Genomic DNA, 15,113 nt, shown 5'->3' with positions numbered 1-15,113 from the left:
AAATGTACAGGAGAACAAGTTTAAACATGTCTTTTATTTTTCCTTAATATATTGTTTTACACCAGAAGGTGGTGCTCTACACTAGAAAATATCCATTTCAAACCACTTGCTGTGCTCCATGAGTGTCTCACTTTACTTCACCACCATGAAGCCAATAAGAAACCTTGAAAAAATGTCTTATCTTGAAGTGTTAGTATCTGCAGCAGGTACACTTGTCACTGCTTTAAGGTGGACTGAAGCTATTAAAACCCACATTCCTGTGGAATGAAACTTGATACAGTGGCAAATGACATTCAAAATGTAAAAGCCAAAAAGTGCAATTGCTGAGCTGAGTGCAGTTTTTGAGAGAGTTGTAAAGACTTCCTTCACTGTAGCTGTGCAGGAATGTGAAGGCTTATAATCATAATCCTTGGAATTTGCAAGGAGACAAAGCTGCAGTTTGGCTGCCTGCCCTGATCCCCCTTCTCCCCACCTCCACCCCTCCACTCAGTAGACTGTAAACACAGAGCATTCCCCCCAATGCATGACAGCACTGTCCCACCTTTAAGGTCTTCATCAGCTTGTGTGAGTTCAGGCATGAAATGTAGTTTGGATGATCATGACACTAACTGGTCCTTATTTATTTAAAATACAGGAAAACTGTCATTTAATCCTATACAACAGCACTAAGCACCTTTTGCCTTGTGAAAACACATAAATCCAAAGGTTTGAAGTTACTATTGTGCCCCTCCATAACCCAACCCAGCCGCCCCTCCTCTTGTTGCTGTCCCCCTCCTGGACTGGCTGGCATGTGTGTGGAATAGAAATGTGTGGGCCCTTTTGTCCGCTGGTTCCAAGTAACAGCTCTGCCCTCATTCGGGAGAATAGGAGCTTGGGGAGTGCAGGACTGTCTCTTCTTAGCTGGTGGACAGACACACAGCTGCTCGAAAAGGAGCAGATGAAGAAGAAGAAGCAAGGGGAGACATATTTATTTGGCAATAAATATGAATAAGTGTAACATACTTGACTCTCTGGAAAATCCTAACAAAAGAATCATAATTTAGTGGTCACAAATTATTCATTCATTACAGAAAGGCTCCCTTTTGGGTGGAGGTATTTATAAGTCTGAACCTGAGGGGGATTAAAGGAGCTATGAGGTGAAAAACAAAGTAACTTTCTGTCAAGTTTCCACCATTGCAGTCTTTAAAGTGGACAAATGAAGTTGTCACATCTCGCAGAAATGGACTGAGCCTCCATCACCTGACGTGCACTCACCTGAGAGGATTGTAAGGAGAGGAAGCTTGCAAAGTTTAAAGAGGTACCATTTAGTTTTACTCCTGTTTCCTCCTCTGTCTCACTTCACTGACTAATCTAAAATAATAAGATTGACTTTGCCCAAATATAAACTGAAATGACCAAAATTCAGTAAATAATTATGAATGCCATTTCATCTTAATTCTTTTTAATATCATGTGTGCCAGAAATATGGATGAAATACCCCAAGGAAACAAATATAACTAATAACAGTTCTTATATTTATAGATTAATGAGTAGTTACAGCTGCAGGAAAAATGTAAAGACTGAAAACAGTGTGTTAATGAGCTGGTATGGTGCTGGTAGGCTTTTATGAGACTAATGAAAGGGGTATCTTGATTTTCTGAAGTGGGAGCATGGGAAGTATAAAAGAATATCCAGTGTCTTGCCAGCAGCTACTAACTCCATAATAAGGACAGAGTGCATTTTTGCAATCTTAAAAAGTTCAAACCTCTTGATAGAAATTCAACTGAATGCTATATTGAGCTTTTTTTAACCAGTTGTACATTATTTGGCATCAGATGTTGTTTTCTTCAACCGAAGAATGTCCATGTTGCACTTTCAGTGCACAGTAGAGCCCTGTGGAGAACTGTATTTTGTTAATCCCACCTCTGATGTTTTTAAGTTACTGTAAGTGCCTCACTATGACTGAATTGAAGAAAGAAATGCAACACCTAACATTATAGTTACTTTTTGGCACATTTGAACCCACATTTTATTTTTTTGACAGCACTCAGAAACATTGAAACCATTTATTCCTGCAACATTTTTTGAGGGAACTAAAGGATCTCAGACCCGATGTAATACTCAAGTTATTAGTCATCGGTCAATGGCTGGGCACTGTTGCTTTGGTTAAGAAAATGTTGTTTTATTATCAAAGATGTGGTTAAGAAACACAAAGTACTGTATCTATCTGAGTCATAAATGAAGCAAAATAAAAAACACAATATAGCATTCACTCAAAGTACAATGAGTTTCTGAGGTATCATTTTGTTTTAGATGTCAAATTCTGATGTATTTTGATGTAAACGCTAGATTGGCTCCCTGTTAATGCGCCTCCCTACTAATCCATACTGAGAGTGGTTTGACTACTGCCTGCTGCAGATAACTATTCATGAGTTATCCAGCTTCAAACACATATCTATTTAAAAACATCTTTTCACTATATAGTTATGATAGAGCAACATGTTACCCTAATTCTGAGCAAAAAGACCAAGCTCTTTTCCAACTAGGCATAATATACACCATTGTACCCTGGGAATAATTGATTAATTCATTCACATATATCATATTTAAGTATTAATTCATTTAAAACACATTTTCCACCCATCTAATTCCCTGTCACTGCAGTGCACTGAGGTGAAGACGCTGAGGGAAAGATGGAAGAAGCAGCAAAGGACAGCTGCCAGATGACCAGCCAGCAGGCTCTGTGTGACCCCACTGAGCAGCAGCCCAGAAAGCACCCTGGCCTCTCCACTCTCAAAGTACTCATGCTGTCTTTAACCAGCACTTCTCTGTTGGTTTTTCTAATTTTCTTCTTGTGAGGTGTTCTGTTGATGCACTCAGTGTAAATTGCACTTGGTAAAAACATCAGTTAAAAGCCTAAAAGGCAACATGCAATTTTATTTTCTTTTTTTTTTTATCACTGTAACTTCACAAGAAGCCGCTGAGTTTGGACTTTTACCTCTTTCCACAGTTGCCTGCATTAGGGTTAGGTTTTTTTTTTATTTATTTATTTTTCCTCTGAAGACATGTGGGTTCAGCTTATCGATGACTAAACTGTTCATAAGTGTGAATGATTTTCTGTCCATTTGTATCAGCCTCTTGTTAGACAAGCTCCCTGCTATGTTTGTGTCCATCTGAAATAACATGCCCATTGCCCCCTTGTGAGCTAAACTTATACCAGTTTAGCTAATGGATAGATAATGGATAGATAACCCTTAAAATGTGAGACTTACTTCTATTTCTTTCTCAAGTGTGCAACAATATCAGAGCCTCATAGCCTTATAGCATAATTGCTTTAGTCATATTTTAAAGTTTTATAGGTAATGATGCAGCATCAATCAGCAATATTAGGAGTTAGACAGATATCACAATTTAGCCAAAATACGAGTTAGACAATTATGCTATAAGGCTCACAACATGCTTTCGCTCAAAGTAGGTTCAAGTAAAGAAACTTGTTAAAAAGTCTACTCCAAAGGTTTTGGTAATGTTTACAGAGTTCACATCATACAAACGAATCACTGATATAATGTTTGTTATGCTATAAAGACCCTGATATTTTGTTTGTTTGTTTGCAGTTATTTATTTTGAATATGTAAGACAAAATAAATACAAAAAAGACATAAAAAATAAACAAACAAGCAAAAACAAAAAGAAAAAATATATAAGTCATACAAATACATAGACATAAAGGAGTGAGAAGAAGTATCACTTCCACCCCTTCTCCTTAAATAATAAATAACAATAATATGTTTCCTAGTTTAAACCTGTCTATATAAATGTCCAAGGAAACTCTAATTGAAGCTGATAATCAAAGCCAAGGCAGAGGTACACAAAAGAGCAAAAAAACACATGGGAATTTCTGTAATCCCTATTGGGGAATAATTTAAATAAAAACCTCCAGGATGTCCACACACGCACACACACACACACTGTAAAGCAGGTGTAGACTGCAGATGTGGGAGCAGAATGGTTCCCCAGTTTAACTGATCATCTTGTGGCATTTATCATAGATGTAAGAGTTCAGAACAAAACAGTCAAATGTGAAATCTAATTAGCGGCACTGAATCTCATCAAAGGGAATTACAGTGTAAGATATTAGCAGGAAGACAGGTTAATTATGTTTCACTTTGCTTTGTAATTTGTAGCTCTTTATTGTGGCGCTTTCCTTCGCCTACTTCTCCAAAGCCCTGACAGGGACCTACATGAAGAGCTCCATCACTCAGATTGAGAGACGTTTTGACCTCTCCAGCACACAAATTGGACTCGTAGATGGCAGCTTTGAGATGGGTACCAGTTTTCTTTGTTTAATTTAACCCTAAAGCTTTATGATGTACATTTCATTGCTTTGGATTGCTCTCCCTTTCCCAGTATATGTACAAGCATGAGGTAAAGAGGATTGAGGGATGATTTATTGACCAAACTGTCTGTCTCTATTATGCTAGGTGGTAATATACTTCACACTCAGCTTGAAAAAAACTAGGCTCTCTGTTAATTGATAAAAAATAAATAAAAAAAAAATAACACCAGGACAAGCTATGAACTGGGCACCTTTAGAGATATGTACATTTCATATATTCTTTATGTTTTAATTTTCTTATTGGCCTCAGTTGTTACTTCCAGGTCAAAGATAGGAACACCCAACAGTATAATCTGCATGTGTTAGTATGTTCATGTATGTTTAAAGTCTGGTATATGTATATTTGACGTTATATAAACATACTAAGAGAATCAATTTCCATGTGCTTTTTTGTGAAAGTCTTATCTCATGTTTGCTGTTCTCTTCTATGCTTTCTTATTGTCTTTCTTGGAGGTAGGCAACTTGTTGTTTCTAGCCGTGGTTAGCCATTTTGGGGCTAAGCTCCATCGGCCCAGACTCATTGCTGTGGGATGTTTCCTCATGGCTGTTGGGGCCTTTCTCATTGGCCTGACCCATTTCTTCATGGGACGGTAAACCCCTTAAACATTTCCATAAACAAACTAATTTAGAATCAGCAACAATAAATTGATCAAACGCTCTGATTTAATATAGTTGTGGTTTGATTTCACAGCTATAAATATGACACAGTGATTCAGGTCTTCCAGAATAACAGTGTGAATATTGCTGCCTGTGTGGATCCTCTGAAAATAGTTGAAGTGCCAGAGAGTGAGATACATCCCTCTGTGGAAGAAGACAAAGGTATGAGTGCTGCATGCTGCAATCAAATGTTACAGTCCTGAAAACATGCACTGATTTCAGAGCCAAGCCGTACAGCTTTATGGATGCTTGTATCATTCTGTTAACAGCTCCACCAACTTGATTTTGACTGAATGTCTACAGGAAAAATTATTTGAATTTCTATTACATTTTGCACACAGATTAATGCTTGTTAATGGATAAATCCTGCCAACTTTGATGCAGTATATTAACCTTTTTCTGTAGTTCCATTCATAGCATAAATGAGCTCAGAGCATCATGCAGATGATAGTCTTGTTGAGTCAGTGATGGTATCATCAAAAAGCACAGTAAGACCCTTTAACTTGTCTCATAAGATGCATTCAGAAGGATATACAGCATGGTAACTGCATGCAGTGTGGTCATGCAAGTTTAAAGCTGTGCTCTTTTAAAAGAAAACCTTATTCCTGCTCCTCGTCCAAGGTTTTGAAATAGCAATCATTTTCATCTAATGTCAATGAAATGCAACATTTGATTTATTTTCTACTCAAATGTGTATGTTTCCTTCTAGAAACAAAATATTGAATCCAACCTGGGAAAAATGTAATCAGCACATACACAGTATTGTTGGTTTGAAAAAGATATTAAACAAAACATTGATGTACCTCATGGAAAAATGACTTTTCACACAGGTTTATCAGTTCTTAACAAAAAGGTTTAGTGGTTCTTTGTAACAAAATCCTTATCATGGATTCCTAGCATGTGTGAAAGAGCCTGGTTCCAACATGTGGATCTATGTATTCCTGGGGAATGCTTTGCGAGGGATTGGAGAGACTCCAGTCACACCTCTGGGAATCTCCTACATTGATGACTTTGCTAAAGCTGAAAACTCTCCCTTCTACATAGGTAAGATGACATAGTTTGCTTTTTTTTGCTGTTTCATCTATGTATATTCTATTATGTGATTCAACAGCAATGCCTCTTTTCACTATTAAACCATTTCAAGTAATATAATAATTCTTTTGATAATTTTCTCAGCTTGTCTGCAGACCATTACGCTCCTGGGTCCCATGTTTGGATTTCTCCTGGGTTCCTATTGTGCCAAACTATATGTTGACATTGGATATGTTGATATGGGTAAGATATTTTTCACTGAGTATAAATTTTCTCAAATACTCTACATGCCTACAAGTTAGAGACTAATCATGAAATTTGTATTTCATGTCAAGCCCAATAACTGGTCATTTTGTGACGGTCTAATTCTCTTTTCTGTTATTATTGATTGTTTAGATTTTTTGATGGCAATTTGGTGCCCCTTCCAGCAGATGGTACCCTAGGCTACTGCCTAGGTCGCCTATGCCCAGGACCGGCCCTGGTTTTACCAATCACTCATTCATAGAATTATCCTTTGTAGCCGAGTTATAGCTCCTACCCAACTGTCATGGGGTGTATTTTGATAAATGATATCAGCTCTAATACAGTAACCTCTAACTTTTGGGCCACTTCTGTCTGTCTGAAAATACACCTCAGTAAGACGTGAATCAGCTTTGTGATTGTCAAACCCCAGGTTGAACCTGAAATGACTTGAAGTAGCACATCTGGCTTCATTCTACAGACAACCATGGATGCAAAGTTTCTGCATGACTAGATAAAAGTCTAAGAATAACGTTCTGCTGTTTCGTTTCTGCAATAAGCTGCTCGATCAACACAACTTGCTTTGAAATTTCACCCTAACGCTAACCTTTTTGAGCTATTTAATAGTGGAACTGCACATACAATACTTAAATGCTGCTAAGTTGGCTTTTTGTGTCAGTTTTAGTTACAGTATGTCTTAAATGACATCTAGAAAGCAAAAGCTGACATCCCTTGCACTTTTCCTACTAATTGTCCATAAGTGGCTGGGAACTTTTTTATCTTTTTCATCTATTTAATTATTCAGTTCCTAACAAAGGTAAATTAAAGAGTGCATTTTTGGCAATAGTCTCACATTTTTGATTGCTCAGACCCAGGAGAGTCTGTCTGGAGCCTCATTTAGACTGACCCTGCTGCTCAGGGTGCAAAAGGTTTGGTATGCTAACATTAAGACAGGGAGCACATATCACAACAGCTTAGTTAAAAAAAAGTGTGTGTCCCTGAGAGGAAAAAGTCTTGACTTTTCACTTTACTCAGTTATTTTTTAAAATTAATTATTAATTTGGCACAATGGTGTGGTGGTTGGCATCGTTGCCTCACAGCGAGAGGGTCCCTCATTTAGAAAGGAGGTGGGTAGAAAGAAGAGCAGTGGTCTGCCAGTCAGTTTGGTGGTTCAATCCTGAATTTCCCTGACAACACTTTGAAATGTTGTTGGGCAAAATACTAACCCCTATATTGCCTCCAGTGCACCAACTGTTTTGTGAATGTGTGTCTGATCAATAAAAAATACTGTGATCTTTAATGCTTTATAGAAGAACTGCTGTGCGTGTGTGAATGTGGCTTGTCGTGTTAAACTAGTTTCAATAGTGCACTTTTTGAGAAGAAATTATTCTCTTTTCGCTTAATGGCTGAGGGGTATTAAACTTGTGCATGATAAAAGAATGTTACTTTGACATAAAAAATGGCTGTTTTACTTGCTACATGAAAAGTGCAAATGAAAAAAAATGTGTTCAATACTACTTGGAAAATACACAAAATAGTGCACATATAACACCGTTATAATCCTCCCCGGCTAAAATCCCTTCTTTGTAAAGCTTAACACATTATGGTATTGCTTCCACTGACTGTCACTGACAGCCAGAAGCTCGTCACAGATGACCTGGTAAAAAAGGTCATGAAATGACATGAATTTTAAACTTCAATGGGGCAGGCCTTGGTCAAAAAATAAATTAATTAAAGGGGAATTTGTTCATCAAGGGGCTAAAAGGCAGGATCCCCTGCACATGTAGCCATCTCCCCTGCACGTGCCTGCAGTGGCGAAGTAATATCTGATGTCCAGTATAGTCAATTTACATAATAATAAACCAAATTAACAATGCTTCTGATGTGCTCTCACTTGTAAATGTCTTCATAATGCAGAAACTGTGATCATCACTCCTAAAGATGCTCGATGGGTGGGTGCCTGGTGGATGGGTTTCTTTGTATCTTCTGCCCTCCTGCTAATTTCCAGCATCCCCTTCTGGTTCTTGCCTCGTTCTCTGCCAAAGCAGGAGGGTGAAGAGGAAACGTCAACTCGTGCCCATGCAGCCCTGGACGGGGCTGAGGATGCACTCAAGAGTGACCACAGCCTCAAGCTGACTGAAATTGCAAAAGGTACAAGAGGAAACAGTCTTCTGGAAACACTCTTCCTCTCTGTGCATGTGGTGGTTTATGGAATTTGCTGATTATTTTACTGGATATCCTTTCACAGGGTTCCTTCCATCGCTGAAGCGTCTGTTGGGAACTCCTGCCTACTTCCTGCTTCTTTGTGGAAGCATCCTGAAATTCAACTCCTTCATTGGCCTGTTCACCTTCAAAGCCAAATACATGGAGCAACAATTTGGACAGTCTGCGTCAAGAGCCAACTTTCTCATAGGTAAAAATACTTTATCACATATGGTCAGTTAATGTTACGTAAAGCTGTAGTTGCATAAAAACACAGCAGTGAGCTCATTTAAACTAAAACGTGGAAACTTAAATGACTTGTACAAGTCATTTAACAAGTCATCACACAAGTTTTAATAAACTAAATACTGCCTGATATAACACTGACTTCCAGAAATATTCCTGTCTATATAGAAGAAAATACAGCTGCACAAACTCATTTTAAAGTAATAAACAACATTCAGAGAACATTAAAAGACAAACAGGACATGGATTGCAGTCCAAAACTTGTGTGAGTGAATAAAAAGATGGATCTTCAAGACTCTGATATGCCTACTCTAATAGTATTTTATTCAGTCCATTATCTCAGAATCATAAATGACAGAATTCATATATAGCAGTCAGATGGCATTTCTTAATTCTTTTTCAGATATGAGATGCATTAAATGCTTTCGTAATTCTGTTAAAGTGACAGCATTTAGTGTTTCAGACACTGCTCACTTTTATGTTAATGTTCCCCACGACTTCATTCAGTCATGCTGTGAAAAGGGACAAAAAGAGCCATGACGCTCGTGCAGAATTTACCATTTGCATGAGACTGGAGAGTAAAGTCTTAATTCAGTCACTGTTTTCTCACATGTCATATTGCCATAAAAAACTGTAAAAAATTAATTGCTGTGGTGAAGCAGCTTAAAATATTACTTTTCAGTGTGAAGTCAAGTCAAGTTTATTTATAAAGCACATTTTAAAAGCATTTTAAAACAACTTCAGTTGACCAAAGTGTCACCAAGTCACCAAGTCACTAAGTGACCAATACAATAAAATGAGCAAATAAATCAAATAAAACAAAACAGCAGTATAATAAAATAGATCAAATACATTAAACAAAATAAATACATATAAGAACACACACATAAAAAAATAAATAAAAAGCCAAGTGACAATAATCAATCTGGAGGAAAAATCTGTGAGGAAAGGTATGTTTTTAATAATAATTTAAAATGCTCAAATCATTCTGTCACCTCTGCCTTTTAATCTGGTTCTGGGAACTATCAAGAGCAGCTGGTTTGATGATCTCATTGCTCTGACGGGACTGTGAAAATTTAAAAGCTCCGATAGGTAAGGTTGTGCTGTTCTATTTGTGTATTTAAGCTAATTGTATACTTGGTGTTGCACTCAAGTGGATTTAATTTTACTGCTGAAACAGAATTGATTTTTATCAAAGCAAGAAAAATATGACTTTACTTACTTATTTACTTTATTTGAGGGCCCCCTCTCTGCCATCAATGGCATATTTTAGCTGAGAGGCCACACTCCATAAGTCCTTATGAAATCACAGTTTTCTCTTGTTTTAACAAGTATGCAAAATTGTGCTAAAAGAACAGTGGATGTGAGCATCTGAAAATGTAAATCTTTTATCAAGCAGAGAACAGAAACTGCAGCTGCTGCACAAGCACTGATAAGCATAGTTTCCTCTTTTCTTTTTGGTTCAGAGGCTGCATAAAGGTTATATAACATTCCCTTGCTGCAACTAATTATAGTTACAACTATAATGTAGGGATGGTTGGATACATCAAATTCAATGCACAATGAAATGAAAGTCCAAAGGATGAGCCAAAAGTAGAGCTACACCTATCTGGTTATCTGGTGGGCATTGGGAGGTAGAGTAGGGGATCGTCTGCATAGATTGAAGCCATATAAGCTGATGACAGGTGATAAAAGCCAAGAAGGTAGTTGATATTGCAAAGAGTAAGGGGCCCAACAAATTTACCGTAGATGTGTTTAAATAAATAAACTTTATACCTCAAATGAGTTAGTATCTATAGTCTCTGAAATTGAGACATTTAACTTTCCAAGATACAGATATTCTTTCACTTTTCCTTTAGGGGTGCTAAACCTACCGGCAGTGGCAACTGGAATCTTCCTGGGTGGACTTCTGATGAGGAGGTACAAGCTGAGTGTGGTTTCAGGAGCTCAGTTCTCCTTTGCCACATCCTTCATGGGATACCTCCTCTTACTGCTGCAATTTGGCACCAAGTGCGATAACATACCTGTGGCTGGGCTCACAGTGTTGTACAATGGGTCAGTGCTGAGACAAACCAAAATTACTGTACAGTTTACACTCTTGTTTTAGCAACTAATTAACATTTCAGTTACTGTCTTTCACTGCCAGATAGAAATTTAAAAAAATTTTTATCCTCTGCAGGACAAAGAGTGTGTCGTACAATGGAGAGATGCTCTACTCTGAATGTAACAGAGACTGCTCGTGTCCAGCAGAAGACTGGGACCCTGTCTGTTCAGATAGTGGCATCACTTACATCTCCCCATGTATGGCTGGCTGCCTCAGCTCCAGTGGATACGGCAAGAATACAGTAGGATCACAGAAAAATACAGTGTTTTCCGTTAACTAGCAATAAATAATTACACACAATTTACCAGTCACTTAATTAAATATTTCCCTCTGTTTCATTTTCCTGCAAAATGTATGATTTTTATCACATTTTCATTATTAAATTTATTATATTAATTACATCCTTCTGTCATTTTGCTGTTGTACTGTTTTAATATCCCAGAATATGGGACATTACAGATAATTCCAATTATTAAGTTAAGAAATCATTGCAGCTTTTTTTCCCCAGGTCTTTCACAACTGCAGCTGTGTAGCCACCTCCTTTCCAGCAGGCAGCACTATGTCAGTGAGGCTCGGACAGTGCCCTCATGCCAAAGGCTGCAGCCGTAGTTTCACCTCCTACATGGCTGTATCCGTTCTCAGCTCCTTTATCAATGCTCTGGGAGCCACACCAGGCTACATGGTCATAATACGGTAACCCTTTCCAAATCTCACCAAACTGTTTAATGTATTTTTATTGGCATTAACTGGCTGCTGTGGCCGTAAGTCAAGGAAGTATCTAACATGTAAAGCTCAATCAGTTTCACTTTTTTGAAGTAAACAAAAACAATGATGACCAAAGATGTGCAAAGATAGATAATGTGTAGGTGTTGAGGTAAACGTTTTCGAGGGGGAATGCTGGGACTTAAAGTCACAGGTTGGAGTCTCTGCACCTGGCCTTCACGTGCACCCTGATGTCCACTCTGTTATGTCTTCGGAGAGGGCCACTGAGAATCTATTATAACATCTGCCAAGGCAGAGGTTATGTATTTGGTGGTGTTTATTTGTCTATCTGTTAGCAACAAAACTCAAAAAGTAATGGATGGATTTGGATGATTTTTTTAGCAAATCTCAAAAATGGAATAATGAACAAATTATTTGATTTTTTGATATCCAGATCACTGCCTGGATTCAGGAATTTTTTAAAGGATTTTTCATAATGGGGAGATAACACCAAAAATAAGGCCTACAATCACTGGCAAAGAAAAAAAATTACAATGGCTTGGCGGAGGTCTGTGTTCGCTTCCAGTTTCTATTATCTCCAATAAAACGCTTTTTAAAACAAATATTTTCCCTTTGATTAATTTATAAAGTTTTTCTGAATCTGAATGTAAATCTCATTGTGCCTAGTAGCAGACAACAGTTGGTGCGAAATAATGAGAGGTGGCAGACAACAGTGCGCCTTGAGATACTGCACTCTAAAACCCAGAAGGTTTAATATTCAGCACATCTTTACTAAGTCATGAGAACATCATGAGCTGATTCTGACTGTCATGTAATTGCAGTTCAATAAGTAACAGAAAATGTGTTGTTTGTTTTAAATGTTCATTATTTATTTTCTTTCTTGATTTTGTCTTTTTTTGTCTTTTTTTATTTTTGGAAACACAGATGCATTTCACCAGAGCTCAAATCCCTTGCACTGGGTATTCAGACCTTGGCAACCAGGACTCTTGGTAAGCTTCATTATTTGAAGTCACATGTAAAGCACTCAGCAATTTTTTAATCAAATGGTTTGATTTTCACTTGTTTTGCTTTTGGGTGTTGATACAGGTCAAAACTAAAGCTCCCTCTTCTGATAAAACTGCATCCTCTGGTTTAGTTTGTCATGTTGAAGCCACAACATTCACATATAACTGAAGGACAGAGGAAACCCATAATTTCTCTTCATTGCAATGTTCTTTGTTGATAACACTGTAGGAGGAATTCCTGCACCTGTGTATTTTGGAGCTCTGATTGATTCAACTTGCATGAAATGGTCAATCAAGAAGTGTGGAGGAAGGGGGGCATGTCGCATTTATGATGCCGATTTGTACAGGTGACCTATTGTCCACATGATCAAATGCAATTTTTCTCATGTTCCTAGATTGGTCTAAACTTTGTCCATTCATTTTCTCCATTTACAGAATAATTTTCTTAGGTCTGATCACTTGTCTAAGTGGTTCCTCCTATTTCTTCATCATTGCTGTTATCATCCTCCTCAGACGACAGTTTCGGAGGCCAGAGCAGCTAAAAGAGTTGCACCAATTAAAAGCTTCAAAGGAAATTGACATTAAGACCCCCAAAACAACATTAGAAGGAACTCGGGTTAGTGCAATAAATCCAAAGCTTTGTCGCTCCAAGGTTTGTGTAAGGGTTGAGAGAGACTTGAAGGAAGATGGGGAGGCTGACAAAACAGAGCAGTTCTCCCATGATGATGGACTCATCTCCTCCAAAATCATTCAGGAGTCTAAATGCCTGACAGAAAGCACTGCTGAGTTCAAGCATCATTCTTCTGATGGAGCAAACACAGAGATGGTCTGTAAGGAAACAGTGGTACAGGTAGAAGAAGAGAGGCTGGGCAAACATGCAGTTACCAAGAACAACTTAGAAGGAGGAAGTTAGCAAAAGTTATATTTACTCTCAAGGTGAAGAGAGTTCTTTTCTCAGATGGACGCTTAGCATGCTAAGTGCTAATAGTATTTTCCTTTTTATTATTACAAGATAGAACTGCTCTATTATGTTTAGTTCGGAGCAGGGCAGGAGCTAAATGTGCTCCCATTTCAACAGCTGTAGAAACATGGTAGAATACTTGATGTAAAAATGGAATTATGCTGGACGGGCCAATGAAAAATACATGCAAAATGCTGGCTATGTATGTGTATGATTAAGCCACAGATCTGTGATGCCTAGAAATATACATATGATAGAGGAAGCTTGGACAAATATTGTTTTTTTTCTGTGAATAAATTAATCCTTGAACAACTAATAATAGACTCTTGCCCCCTATGTCCCCAGAATGGGATGAAGCTGGTATGGAAAAACAATAAATTAAAAACTTTACTGTTCCTTTTTTTTTTGTCAGGGGGGACTTTCCCATTTCATCACTTTTTGATTGAGGGCAGAGGTTTGAGGGGGAAAGAGTAAAATACCTGAGTATGAAATGACAAAATTATCTTTTAAAGGCAAAGACCAATTATATACTATCATGGGAATTCTTCATTAAAACCATTGGTGAGAAATAAATCTGTAATGCTCTAGTTGTCTTTTATGTTATTTATTATGCTGCAGCAGGAAAACAAGTTCAGCAGAGTACAAGAGTCTCATTCTTCCTCCAAGAGCGGTTTTACTTTATTCTAGGTCGTCTTGGTCAGTATAGTGCTGAGCCTGCATGAAAACCGTTCAAAGTATAGTACCAGCCAAAAGTTTGGACTTTTAATAGCAGGCGAGAGGCCTGGAGGATTGAACAGGAGCCTTTCTGTACGGAGTTTGCATGTTTTCTCTGGGTACTCTGGCTTCTTCCCACCATCCAAAGACATGCATATTAGTTTAATTGGCCACTAAATTCTTTGTGAAGTGAAGTGAGTGTGAGGGTGAGTGGCTGTTTGTCTCTGTGTTGGCCTTGCAATAGACTGGTGACCTGTTCAGGGTGTACCCTGCCTTTCGCCTGCTAATTGCTGGGATAGGCTCCAGCTCCCCCGTGACACTGATTTTTTTTTTTTTTTTTTTAATTAGCATTTTCCAAATTGTCAAAACTTTTTCTGACTTACAATCCCATAATAATGAGCAGTTTTTGGGTAGACCGCAAAGTGTTATTCAGGGTTACAGTGCATTACTGAAAAGTTGATATAGACAATCTTTTTAGACAATTTATTAGACAATTTATTATCCTAACTTTAGGAAAATTATGGTTATTTCTTTCACAAAAGCAGTAAAAGAAAACTGTGATCCTTTCCAAACATGGAAGAACTCTAGAAACTAAACCTTTGATGAAATATGTTATTTTGTCTCAAGATCCCAATCTAGCAATTTGTGTAGAAACTTGTCTGGTCTGAGTCTGCCCCCTCTGTTTTTTGCAAATCAGTTGTCTGTCCACAAGGAAAATGAGCATCAAACTGAAATCATGGGTCTAACATGATGTTAAGCCAAGTTGTACCCCAAATTTCCTTCTCTATTTTTCTGTGCTTTTAGTTGGAGCTTCTTTTAATAGACAAAAGCTAAGAAGATAAAGCAAAAGAATAT

The 15,113-nt window shown here is 37.8% G+C and overlaps 1 protein-coding gene across 1 annotated transcript; it reads left to right on the top strand.

Moving 5' to 3' along the window:
* The first annotated feature begins 879 nt into the window (after positions 1-879).
* On the top strand, positions 880-13,757 carry LOC121635092 (solute carrier organic anion transporter family member 1C1-like). The gene is made up of 15 exons (XM_041978152.1): positions 880-1,297; positions 2,644-2,777; positions 4,164-4,305; positions 4,833-4,965; positions 5,067-5,194; positions 5,930-6,076; positions 6,209-6,307; positions 8,222-8,455; positions 8,553-8,717; positions 10,612-10,807; positions 10,932-11,097; positions 11,365-11,549; positions 12,504-12,568; positions 12,813-12,930; positions 13,019-13,757. Exons 2-15 carry the CDS (start codon positions 2,673-2,675, stop codon positions 13,494-13,496), a joined length of 2,361 nt encoding a protein of 786 aa, XP_041834086.1. The 5' UTR covers positions 880-1,297; positions 2,644-2,672; the 3' UTR covers positions 13,497-13,757.
* The last annotated feature ends 1,356 nt before the right edge of the window (positions 13,758-15,113 follow it).

This window comes from Melanotaenia boesemani, chromosome 23 (genome assembly GCF_017639745.1).
Source record: "Melanotaenia boesemani isolate fMelBoe1 chromosome 23, fMelBoe1.pri, whole genome shotgun sequence".
NCBI lineage: Eukaryota > Metazoa > Chordata > Actinopteri > Atheriniformes > Melanotaeniidae > Melanotaenia > Melanotaenia boesemani.
The sequence above is the reverse complement of the archived record's forward strand: the minus strand, read 5'-3'. Positions and strand labels throughout refer to the sequence as shown.